The sequence below is a fragment of the Crotalus tigris genome, unplaced genomic scaffold (genome assembly GCF_016545835.1).
Source record: "Crotalus tigris isolate CLP2741 ecotype Arizona unplaced genomic scaffold, ASM1654583v1 scf7180000018548.2558034, whole genome shotgun sequence".
Lineage (NCBI taxonomy): Eukaryota > Metazoa > Chordata > Lepidosauria > Squamata > Viperidae > Crotalus > Crotalus tigris.
Window position 1 is genome coordinate 1,010,664 of NW_024097071.1, and position 12,644 is coordinate 1,023,307.

At 34.4% G+C, this 12,644-nt stretch overlaps 1 protein-coding gene across 2 annotated transcripts in view; it reads left to right on the top strand.

Annotated features, from left to right (window-relative positions):
• The window catches only part of SCYL2 (SCY1 like pseudokinase 2), a 35,402-nt gene extending 23,167 nt beyond the window's left edge, over positions 1–12,235 (top strand). For both annotated transcript variants that reach the window (XM_039354067.1, XM_039354068.1), the window contains 5 exons: positions 326–426; positions 3,680–3,746; positions 3,963–4,046; positions 6,932–7,051; positions 7,649–12,235. In XM_039354067.1, the coding sequence (XP_039210001.1) occupies positions 326–426; positions 3,680–3,746; positions 3,963–4,046; positions 6,932–7,051; positions 7,649–8,266 (990 nt within the window). In that variant the 3' untranslated portion in view covers positions 8,267–12,235. The remainder of the gene's footprint in view (positions 1–325; positions 427–3,679; positions 3,747–3,962; positions 4,047–6,931; positions 7,052–7,648) is intronic.
• Positions 12,236–12,644: the final 409 nt, after the last annotated feature.

The following is a 12,644-nucleotide window of genomic DNA, read 5'->3' on the forward strand; positions in this document are numbered from 1 at the left end:
AAAATACAGATTCATTTATTTCACTAGTCAACACACCTTTAACATCACTACAGTCCTTATACACTTAATGAAAAATACATGAAAAAGCCCACAAGGCGCGTATTCTTATATTACATATACTTTGCAGTAAGTGTATAAATAAAGTCATTGAATTCAGCATGTCTTCTAATTAAGTGTGCATAGGATTGCTGAATGTCACACTGTGTTCCTTGCATAATAATTTTGTGATGCCCATTTCAATTTGTTAGATTTCTCTTGGTGCATATTCTATATTAGAAGATTGGTGTTTTCATATTTTTTCATGTTAAATATATTTCTCTTCTAGTTTAATTCCTTTATTTCAGTCATAAAAGAGATGTTAGGTAAATTGGAAGCTGAACACAAGACCAAACTTGAACAAATCCATGTTATGCAGGAACAACAAAAGTAAGTATGTAAAGCATCATGCTGTCACAATGAATTCATTAATATTATCTCTTTGCTTTGTTAGGGAATTTTCTGGTTTTCTTGAGTTTTTCTATCTAAAAAGCTAGATAAATTGTATTAATAGTATACACTAGTGGTGGCGAACCTATGGCACGCATGCCAGAGGGGGGCACTCAGAGCCCTCTCTGTGGGCACGCGCGCCTCGTTCTTTGGCTAAGTTTTCAGAGGAAAAAGCCATTTCTCAAGCCGCTTCCTAGCCAAAACAAGCCTCTGGAGCAAGTGCGTCCCGCTCTTTGGCTAGGTTTTTGCAGGAAAAAGCCATTTCTCAAGCCCCTTAGCCAAAACAAGCCTCTGGAGCAGGCATGCTCCAAAGGCTTCTTTTTGCAGGATTGCTCTTAAGAAGAGCTAGGTGTGCTCACTCCGGAGGCTTGTTTTGCCTAGGAAGGGGCTTGAGAAATGGTTTTTTCCTGTGAAAACTTAGCTAAAGAGCTTGCGGTCTCTGCCAGATCTCCATTGGGATAAAGTCTTTTAGCTCCTATAGAGCGCTTCTAAACACAGCCAATCCCTGTGTTTGGAAGCACTCCATAGGTGCCGAAACATTTTTTAATCCCAGTGGAGATCTGGCAGAAGGCTCCGTTTCTCAAGCGCCCCATTCCAGGCATACGGAGCTTGCAGTCTCTGCCAGATCTCTGCCAAGGCAAGCTCCGTATGCCTGGAATGGGGTGCTTAAGAAACAGAGCCTTCTGCCAGATCTCCATTGGGATTAAAAAATGGGGCGCTTGAGAAATGGAGCCTTCTGCCAGATCTCCGTTGCGGTAAAAAAATGTTTCTGTACCTATGGAGCGCTTCCAAATGCCGGGATTGGCTGCATTTGGAAGCTCTCTATAGGAGCTAAAAGCCTTTATCCCAATGGAGATCTGGCAGAGATTGCAAGCTCTGTATGTCTGGAATGGGGAGCTTGAGAAACGGAGTGCTTCTTTCCATGCAGTCACAAAGGGTGCTTCAAAATACAGGGAATCCCTGTGTTTTGAATAGCCCCACCAGAGCACAAACACTCCACAATCCACAATGCCAAACCTTAACCCCCACCATACCCCAAGGCATCCACAATGCCAAATTTTAACCCCCACCCGAGGGCAACCACATTCCTTCACTAACCTCCTTTCCAGCTCTGTTCTGTGTGCAGGGCAACAAAAGAAGTTTGTGGGACTAAAAAAAAAAGTTCAATCTGACCTTCCAACTTCTCGCCAAAAAAAAAAAAAAAAGATCTCGCAAAGTTGGAAGGTCTGGTTGAACTTTTTTTTTTAACCGGTAGTCCCACAAGCTTCTTTTTTTGCCCTGAACGCAGTGGCAGAAAATAGAGCTGGAAAGGAGGTTAGGGAAGGGAGGCTTTAGGGAAGCAAGGGGAAACAGGGAAGGGTCTGCTCTGGCCTCTGCTGCCTCACTCCGCCAGCATCAGAGCTCGGAGGCTTGTTTTCGCCAGGAAAAAGCCATTTTCCAAGCCTCTTCCTGGCGAAAATGGAGCCAAAGCATGCCTCGCTCTTACTGAGGGCAATCTTGCAAAAACAGATGACAAAAGTTAGTACAGTTAGTTCTGAAAATGAAATCCTTAAAGTATGGAATTCTCTACCAAATAATTTTAAGCCAGTGAAAGCACTTGGGATTGCTTTCTTTACTTTGTTTAGATCATCTTATGCTTGTGAGCAGCTGTTTTCAGCTTTGAATTATATCAAATCTAAGACCAGAAACAGACTAACAAATGACCTGAATGCTGCATGTGTTGCTCTCAAAGTTACGAAGTATGAGCCAAGGTTAGACAAATTATCAGCATGCATACAATAACAAAAATCACATTAATTGTTCAAAAGTATGCCAAATGCAAACTTTTATCTTTCAATAAAAAGTTGTATCATTGAAAGCTTTGTTATTGTATTTTTCTTTTAAGATGAAAGATGTTAATGTATGAGTTGTTTTTTCTAAACTAAAAGCTCAGTATTCAAGTTAAATTGCCGTGTTGGCACTTTGCAATAAATAAGTGGGTTTTGGGTTGCAGTTTGGGCACTCGGTCTCTAAAAGATTCGCCATCACTGGTATATACTAATAAGTTAACTGGTTATTAATATTCTACTGCAAGGACGTTTATAGTACTTTTCTTAACTTCTTCACAACCCTATAAAGTTAGCTAACTGCCATTCATCTTCACAGTTGAACAGTTTGGAAAATATTTTCCATATAAGCAGACTGTGAACTTTATCTTCCATCATCTTGGATAGGAATTTAGTATTCTACACCAAACCACACTCAAATAATGACTGGACTAGTACATGTTAAACTGCAATAGACATTTAATTTGAGTTCATGAACTGGTATTGATTAGTATTATGTATGAGTTATGCCTTCAGTTCATTGTTAAAACAAACCATGGGTTAGTGTAATGTGTGAATTGAACCAATGATGTGTTTAAATTAAAACTTCAGACATCTTGGGCTTGTCTCATAAAATTTGAATACATTATAGGTATGTGTTTTCAATTTATATTCAACACTGTTATATAGTTAAATGAGAGAAACAGGAGAAATTGGAAGAATCTATGCTCTGTTATATACATTTCATATTTTTAAATGGGGTGACATATTTTATAGTTTATTAATGCAAGTAACTTAATAGCAATAGTGAAAATATTTTTGTTTTGAGTATAGACATGCATTGGGAGCAAAGGAGGCATTCCGCAGTGCCCCCAAAATTGTTCTGCAGGCAGAGCAAAGATAAAAATAACACAGAGACACACACATACACCCATCCACATGCATAGTTATCTTACTGATGGTGGTGAGAGATGGAGGAGAATTTTAATAGTTTCAGCATGCATGCAAAATAGAAAAGGAAAACTATATCAACTCTGGTGAATTTTTAATTTGTTGTGGCGGACAAGAGCCAAGGAGGGGTTGAATATTGATTTTTTTTCTAGCCATATGTGGTTTATTGTATAGTAACCCTGTGTTGTTTTTGTGTTAATTCTATTTTATTACTTTAACCTTTGAATTTATGCTGCTTTGATTTAACCTGTAAATTTGTGATATAGAAGCTGATGTGACCTCTAAATAATAATATAATTACTAACTGTAATTATGTTGAAAAGGAAACTCAATGCAAATTATTTTTAATTTGTATTGATAACATTTGGAATATATTTCTGTAACTCTTACTGTGTTTTTGAGGTTGAAACTATAACATTATAATTACCTTTTTACAGATCTTTGGATATAACTAATCAAATGAAGCCACTTGAAGAATCAAAAGTTAGCAGTTCAGGCAATCAAGTAAGATATATGTATGTATGTAACACAAGGTGACAAATGTACAAATTATTCCTTCTTCCTCCTGTTTTCCCCACAACAACCCTGTAATGTTGCTTGGGCTGAGAGTGAGTGATTGACACAGTGGCAACCAGCTGGTGCTGTGTTTATTAAATGAATATAATACTGGTTTCAAGTAACTGTTTTAAACATTTTTTTATTTTGTTTTAATTCAAACAGGTGGACAAAATGTTAAGTAATCTAGGAACGTTAACTAGTGGACCTGATTGTAAAGAGAATGGATTAATGACAAATCAAAGAAAGGTAAATTTTAATAATGAGCAATGGTGTATGTGTGTATACATACATGCATACATGTGTGTACACATGCACATGTATATACACACATACGCACACAAGCACGTATATGGAGTCTGCAATCCAGAGTAGATTTCAATATGATGGATTGGTGAGATAGAATTCTTCATTTTTGGTGTTGTCTTCATAGTTTTAATGCAAACTAATCAGATATAAGATATAATGAGATATGTTATATATATATTTAATGAGATATAAGATAAGGCCAGGAAGACCAAGCAGTTCAATGTTGTAAAGAATATGCATAGAAGAGATATATCTGATGTTTAATCTTTTTTAATCTACTGAAAACAATTGCAATGAAACCTTCACTTAATGAACCTCCATTTAGATGATTTCAGATACAGCTGACAAACTGGAGATTTCCCTAAAATTATAGACAAATCCATTGCATCTCAATCTGGGCGAGGCAAATAAATTTATTCTAATATTTAAACTTAAGCTTAAATAGCTTAAACTTAAGTTTAAATTGTTACACAAATGACATAAATTGCTGCGAATAATATAATTTACAATTTAGCAGATATTTGGGAGCAATGGAACTTGCCTTAGCCCCACTCCCACCCCCCGTTTTAAACATGGTAACTAAATGGCAGGCTTTTGATTTTAAAAGATCTATCATCAACCATGGAAGATCATTTGCTTTTCATAGGAGACATCAATTGTGGACCTACCTGAATTATAAAACTCTGGCAACAGAAACCAAAGCCTTTATTGATCTGCTGTTAGACTACTGTAAAATGCCTTACATGTGTCCACCTTTGAAAACAACTTGGAACTGGTACAGATTAAAAACTGCAACTATGCCAGCTAGGATATTAGCAAATGAGAATACTATTGTAATACACTAACAGTTCCCCAATTATTGCACTTACCAGTAGGTTTTCAAATATAGTTCACAGTGCTGGTTTTTATCTATAAAGCAATAGCAATAACTCTTGGACTTAAATAACATTCTGTAGTGCTTTGTAGCACTCTCTGAGCGGTTTGCAATATCAGCATATTACCTCCAATCATTTGGATTCTCATTTTATTGACCTCAGAAGGATGGGAGGCTGAGTCAGCCTTGACTCATCAGGCTCAAATTGCAGATTGTGAGCAGGGTTAGCCTGCAATACTGCATTCTAACTACTGAGCAACCAGGGCTCTGTACTTGTCTTAGTCCAGGATACTTCAGGGAGAGCCAATCTGTGTGTGCAGTCAGGGAGAGAAAACTTAGGGGTTGATATATGAGGGAATTCAAGGGGCTATGGTCCAGTACACACTCCTTTCCTGTGGTGGCTCCCATTTTTTGGAATACCTTGTCTTGTGAGGTGTGAGGTGAATGTTGTTATGTGGCCTGTGTCAACCATCAACAAAAGAATACAATACAATACTTAGCCAAGTGTGATTAGACACACAAGGAATTTGTCTCTGGTGCAGAAGCTCTAAGTGTAGATTCAAAGCAAGAGAGTATACTAATCATCATCATAATACCAATAAGGAGGTAGTAAAGAAGATAAGAAAGATAATAGTAATATTACAGCCATACAACATGGGTAAATATACTTAGACATAAGACAGCATTGTGAAAATTAAGTGTTCAACAGAGTAATGGCAAGAAGGCAAAAATTATCCCTGTGACTAGTTTTTTTGACATGCAGTGGCCTATAAGAGTGTCCTGAGGGGAGAAATTGAAACAGTTTATGTCCAGGATGTGAGGAATCTAGATATTTTCTCAGCCCTTCTTCTGACCCATGCAATATACACATCTTCTATGGAAGGCAGGCTGGTTGCCGTTGTTCTTTCTGCAATCTTAACTATCCCAAACTAGACAGAGTAATACAAATGACAGGCTCAATAATTCCTCAGTAAAACTGTATCAATAGCTCTTGGGACAGTCTGAAATTCCTGAGTTGATGCAGGAAGAACATTCTTTGTTGTCCCTTTTTAATGATGGTTGCATGTCCATTTCATATCCTAGGAGATTATAGAACCCCAAAACTTGAAGGATTCTGCTGCTGATACCATGTTATCAAAATATAGTAAGAGTTAGTAAAATAGAAGGGCTCCTCCTAAAATCTACTCTCATCTCTACATTTTAAGCATGTTCAGCTTCTGGTTGTTCCAGCTGCACCACAGGACCAGTTATTCAACCTCCCATCTATATACAGGCTCATCACCATCTCAAATGAGACCATGACTTTTTTATCTTGTTATAATTCTTTTACTTCTCTTAGTCCTACTAAACAGCAAGACACAACACCAATATCCCAAATTTTTAAAAATCAGACAAATAATGTCCATTTCTAGTAGAGGGCAAACCTTTTTCTGTTTTACTGTCCTTGGCTATCAGCTGACTTGATAATAGATTTGGCAAAGGGATAGACAGCGTCCTTTGTCAATGAAATCCCTGGCTCTTAATCTTAAACAAGAATGGAAAGGCTCACATTTCAGCTACCATGTGGAAGGTAGATAGAAAACTTTCTGTAGCTGGTATCCTAGTGGAACTGAACTTTCAAAACTTGAAAACAGTGCTTTTTATATTACAGGGAATTGTTCACAATTCTAATAAATTACAATAATATCTGTTAGGCAATAAAAGTAAACTTTGCTATTTTATTTTTAAAAAGACAGATGAGGAAAAAAGGCTGAGTGTGTTTTCTATATATAGAAAAATGAGATTTGGCTGAGATGCAAACATCAGGTAGATCAGATGGGTGTCTGAAAAATGAGCAGGTATTTGCATTTGAACAAATGTTTCTAACTCTTTCGTTAGTCTTGCTGATTTTGTAAAGCTAGTTAGCCACAGCTGGTTCAGGCTATCCATTAACAAATGTGTTCTTTTGAAGGGGTCACTTACACTTGAAGAAAAGCAGAAGTTAGCAAAGGAACAAGAGCAAGCACAAAAACTGAAAAACCAACAGCCACTTAAACCCCAGTCTCATGCAATTATTGCACCAGTGAAACAGGTACGGGTGCATTAACTGATTTCATAAATATATTGGACTGCAAATAAGTGAAAATGGGAAAGTGGTAAAATCTTAGCAGCAATTAAAGAAAGCCAATTCAGCAGCTATGTTTAAACATCTCAGAAAGTGATTTTACCTGATACTGAGATACCGGCAAACTCCCCTAAAAGTAGAGATAGATCGTTAAGTATTTCTTTGTTGTCCACCTAATCTTAATGTAAACATTTGGTAAACTGATATTTTCTTAACAAAAGTTCTGAATACTAGCCTTCTTTACAGACAGCTTCCAATAATTATTTGACTGCAGTTTATGATGTTTTTGCCAGAAACCAGTCTTTACTTCCTGGTTTTGGCACAAAATGTGCTTGTTTTATGACTCCCATATTCTCCTAAAGACCACTGCAATTGTAAAATTGGGTGAAGACATGTGACTTGCTTTATGACCATCACAACTTACCATTGAAATTGCAGGTTCAATTATAGTCATATGTTAAAAACTATATCTGGTTTTAAAATAAAATTATTTCATTGGTGTTTATTATTTAACTTGATAATTGATGCTGCTATAAAATGATTTTAATTGTCTTGTATTTTTAGACAAAGGACTTGACTGATACTCTGAGAGATAACATAGCTTCATTGACCACTCAACCCATCAGCAAACCTAAACTTCCTTCTTCAAGTAGCTTTTCTTCAGTGGGTATTGGAATGGGATTTTCATCATCTGTTGAAAACACTAAGAGAAATGGACTAAATGCTAATATGGGGTTTCAGCCTTCTGGATTTGGCATGGGGATTGGTACCACAAGCCAGAATTTCTTTGGTAATACTGGTGTCTCTGGAATGGCTAACATGAATATGTTGCCAGCAGCAAACATGCCATCATATAGCCCTTTGAACACTACATCACCAGTTGTGCAGCAAAGCAGGACATCTGATATGTCTGCTTTAGATAGTCTATTTGGGACTCAAAAACCCAAAGTTAGTATGAATCAGTTGTCACAACAGAAAACAAACCAATGGCTTAATCAATTTGCACCTCCTCAGGCTACTACCAACAGTTGTCCTTTGGGAACACAGATGAATGTAATGGGACAAACTGGCTTTGGCTTACAGGGAAATCCTTTCTTTAATCCTCAGAACTTTACACAACCAACAAACAGCATGATAAACAGCAGCTCGGCTAGCAAGGATTTAAATGACCTCTTTGGATAATAGTTATAATTGTGAGCAAGATGATTAACATTGTTTTATGCCTATTAAAAAACTGATTTGGATAAATTTGATATAATGAAATGAACATGAGAAAGAAATATTTCCACAGTGACTAATATATTTCATTTGTCTATCTGTTTACTTTTCTTAAGTAATTACAAGACTCTGCCCTAAATTTCATTGTTTTCAAATCAGGTTGTATCAATCTGAGCACCCAGAGTAATGATTAATAAATAAAGATTGCATATCTACCAATTTTAGGCATTTATGTGCTGATTGGTCTTGCTAACTTCTACTGATAAACATGGTCAGATAATTTACTACCATTTGCAAACTGGGGTGTTCCAAGTGCACAAGACCTGAAAATTTGTGCATTAAGTGACTAGGTGGTAATGTGGGATTTCTGCCTTCTGGAGTTGGCATGGAAATTGTTATATAAGCTAGAAGTATTTTAGTACTGCTAGTTTCACTGGAATTACCAACAAATATATCATCCAATAATCCTATAAATACTACATCACCTGTTGTATAGCCGAGGCCAATTGTTATGTTTCCTTTAGATATCCTAATTATTGTATATTTCTACAAATACAATCAAATGATTTATCAGCAACCCAGGGTCCAGCATATGCATCTGAAGTATGTGCTAAACCTTGGCTTTTGAATTTTCCTCTGATATATCTAGTTATAAATAAAGATGACTTGTGGTCAAATGTATTAATGTGGCATTTTCTGGGAAAATATGAGAGCTAAAATTGGTGGACAAAACCACAATTATTTACCTTAAAACATTCTTCCCCAACAGAGTGTTTTGAAAATATTTGTAGAATAGAGGTTTTTTACATTGAAAAATACTGCAAACTGAATGCTCTGATTTACCTCTTAATATCTAAATGTCTGCCCAACCAGAGCACTTACATTTTTGGCATAAACTTTAAAAATGTTATCTAAAAGGCTTAGTTAATTTTATCATGCTTATTATATTTGATATCCAACCATTAAAATAGTACAGTTGCATATTGATGGAACAGATATCAATTGAGCAGCAAAGCTGGTAACTTTTCTGGATACTTAAAGTACAAGCAGTACATCTTCATATAAATATTTGTTAGGGAATCAGATTTGATTGCCATTGGCAGAAGCCTTTTTGTTTCTTCAGATTTAAGCAGATGAGCTTTAAATAAAACAATGTTATTTACTGAAATGTGTTTTTTTTCTCATTGAGGCCCTGTCGGAATATATAAAAGAATAAACTTTTTACATCAATTTGGAGAAAACAATCAACTTGCATCTGAATATAGTTTTTAGTGTAAAAGCTTTCTTTAAGTAAAAGCCAATAGTAAATACTGCTTTATAGAGGAGAAGGGAAGTTTTTCCCCTTTATTTCTTTCCCAGAACATTGGTGATCTATCATACACAATTTTTTGGAATGTAGCAAATTATATTGAGAAGATGTGTAACCTTTATTTTCAGTATCTTTCATTGTTTAAACTGTTTCCATTTGCTGCTTAAGAAACCAAAGGTGCTTATGCTGTGAATGTGAATTGTATTTTCTTAAATTATATCTCAATTATAAACAGTAATGGTGTTAAATATATCTTAAGGATTTACTTTATTTTTCTGCCTTAGTACTTTTATTTTGTATCTTTGGACCAGTGATAATATTATTTATCATAAAAAATCACTTGTGCGATTTATGTACTGTCAATATTTTGTTGAAGTATGTTTAATTAGCCACATGTGTAAAAATTGTGAATGCTAAATATGCTGTATATGCAGTTCTTTGTATAGTTCAAGGTTTCTTTAAATTTCTTATTTATGGTCTAGAAGGATTTCCCAAATATTAAACATTTTTTTAAAAAGAAAAATATATTGAAGATACAAGTTTCCTATAATATATGAAAAATGTTTACAAAACTGTAAAATACTAGTATATCTTTACAATGCTGTTTGTTAAAAATTCAGCTTTTTTAATGTATTTGAATTTCTTAAGATAGCTATAGAAAATGTTTCCTTTAGCTCCACCCCACTAATAAAAACTTGCATTCCAATGTAATATCACTGGAAGTAGCAGAGCTTTGATAGTAACTAATGATACAAGTGTTTTACTGTTCTTTTATACAATGGAAATTTCATTTGATGTAAGGCTATACATGGAAGTTGACCTATAATGGGAAGGGATCCTTCATGCCTCAGTGGTGTAAAAGTTCTTGAAATATTTTTATACATGGCCAATATCATAGTAACTGTATAACCAAATATTTTACCTAGCATTCATAAGATACAAAAAATAAATAAGGCATATGAACAGTTCACTAACTACTATAACTCTTTAATAAGGATTACTTGTTTCCAAAATAGTAAACAACCTGAATTTCAAAGAAAACAGTTCACTGATTTGCTGGAAAAAAATATTGTTCAGTCTCTTCTATGAGGTGTACATTTAAAACTAATTTAGATACAGTGAGCCTGGATATATTATGGGGCTTATTTAAAGATATTTTGGCCTGTGAATAGATGCAGCTGCCTTTATAGCAGATTACTTTTCTCTTTTACAGTGAGCCAAGCAAATGAACTACCATTTTAAGAGAATGCTTGGATTATAGCTGTGATATTATGTTGTCAACCTTTAATATTAACACAAGCATGGAATTTAAAAAGACATTTAAAGTCGAGAAGCATTTTTCTTCAGGATATATTTCATGATTTCTCCTTTTTAAAAAATGATTTCATTAATCACAATAAAATTGTTTTGTTTCACCTCAATTTTTTTTAGAATACCAAAAACATGCTTTTAAAAATGTATTCAGAAGTTTGGATTTTAAGAAAAATATTTTTAGATAACACCAACTTTAACTCTGATCTCATTAAGTAGGATAAAGTTCTATTTACTGACATGAGCTAAAATTTATGAATAAAATAGGCCACTGAGCCACATCCATAAGAAAGAGCTTGGGGACAAAGGTCTGCCTAGTTAACAGTGCAGGTGAAATGTGTATGAAAGGAAAGAAATTGTCTTTTCTCTACCAAATAAGAGGACCAGTTTTGATGGATGCTGACCTCACTCAGAAAAGTTAGAGTAGCAAAATTTAAGAACTATTAGATAAATATTTAAATAGATGTTTCCATTCTCATGTTTTTCTGAACTTAAAATTATAAAATGCTAATTTTTCTTCCTTCTGCAGCAATTCTTCATTTTATGTTTTTAACAGAAGGTGTAACCATGGATTTGTTGAGTTGGATAAACAAACTTCTTTTAAAGTACATCCAATATTTTGGTCTTACTATAGTGAAATAAATCTGGCAAATAACATATATACTTTAATAAAGGCTTCTGATATTTGATTTGTGTACAGTGATGTGTGACAACAGGCTTATAGTTGTCCATAGGTATGATCCATATAACAAATTATTGATTATACCTGTTCATGATATGGCTACATAGGTTTAGGCAAAAGGCAAATACATTATTTTAAATAAAATATTACTCTAATGGCATACTTCCAATCTGACCTCGTGAATATTTTCTAAATATTGATGAGCTTGTGCAGCACATGATTTTAAAAAGTAATTTTTAAAACACATAGCAATCCTACAAAAATTAACCTTTTGTTTGTGAACTCAGGCCTGATTATTTGATTGTTAATTGTTCAGTCTTTAAGCATTAATTTCTATGTTTAAAATTACACAGCACTCAAATTCTTATGTGTAAAGTGATATTCTAGTGTCGTGGTTTGTATAGGATAAATATTTGGAACATGAAATTCTATTTTGATTTATTGGACTTTTGCTGTTTTTTGAAACAAATACATTGATATCAATTTTTAAAATTGTTAACGCTTAAAATATGTAAAATGTACAGTCATGGTTATAAGAAATTCCTACTATTTTGTACTGTGAATGAATAACTGTAGTTTTCAAATAGTCAATGATACTGTTACTGGAATAAAGGTTTTGTGTTTTTTCATATATTCAGTTTTTCAAATGAGAATGGATCATATTTAGATGGAAAATAAAGGTTTTTCTCAATTGGCTATGAAGAAGTTCTAATTGAAAAGAACATTTAAACTTTACTAGTAAATTAAATTAGTAAGTAGAAAATCTTATTTAGTAGCCGGCTGTTTGTGAAGCCAACTAATTTTAAAATTATGCCTCCATAAAGTAAAGAAAATAAAAATATATTATCAGAACACCTTGCAGTGTTTCTCAATCTTAGCAACTTCAAGCTGCCAAGTTTGAGAAACACTGACCTAGATAAATATCATTTTAAAAAATATGAACGTATTGGTAGAAAATGAACTTTTGCCCAACTCTATTTACAGGGATGTTGAGGAAAAACAGGAGGAAGCATTATGTGTACCACCTTGAGTCATGCAAA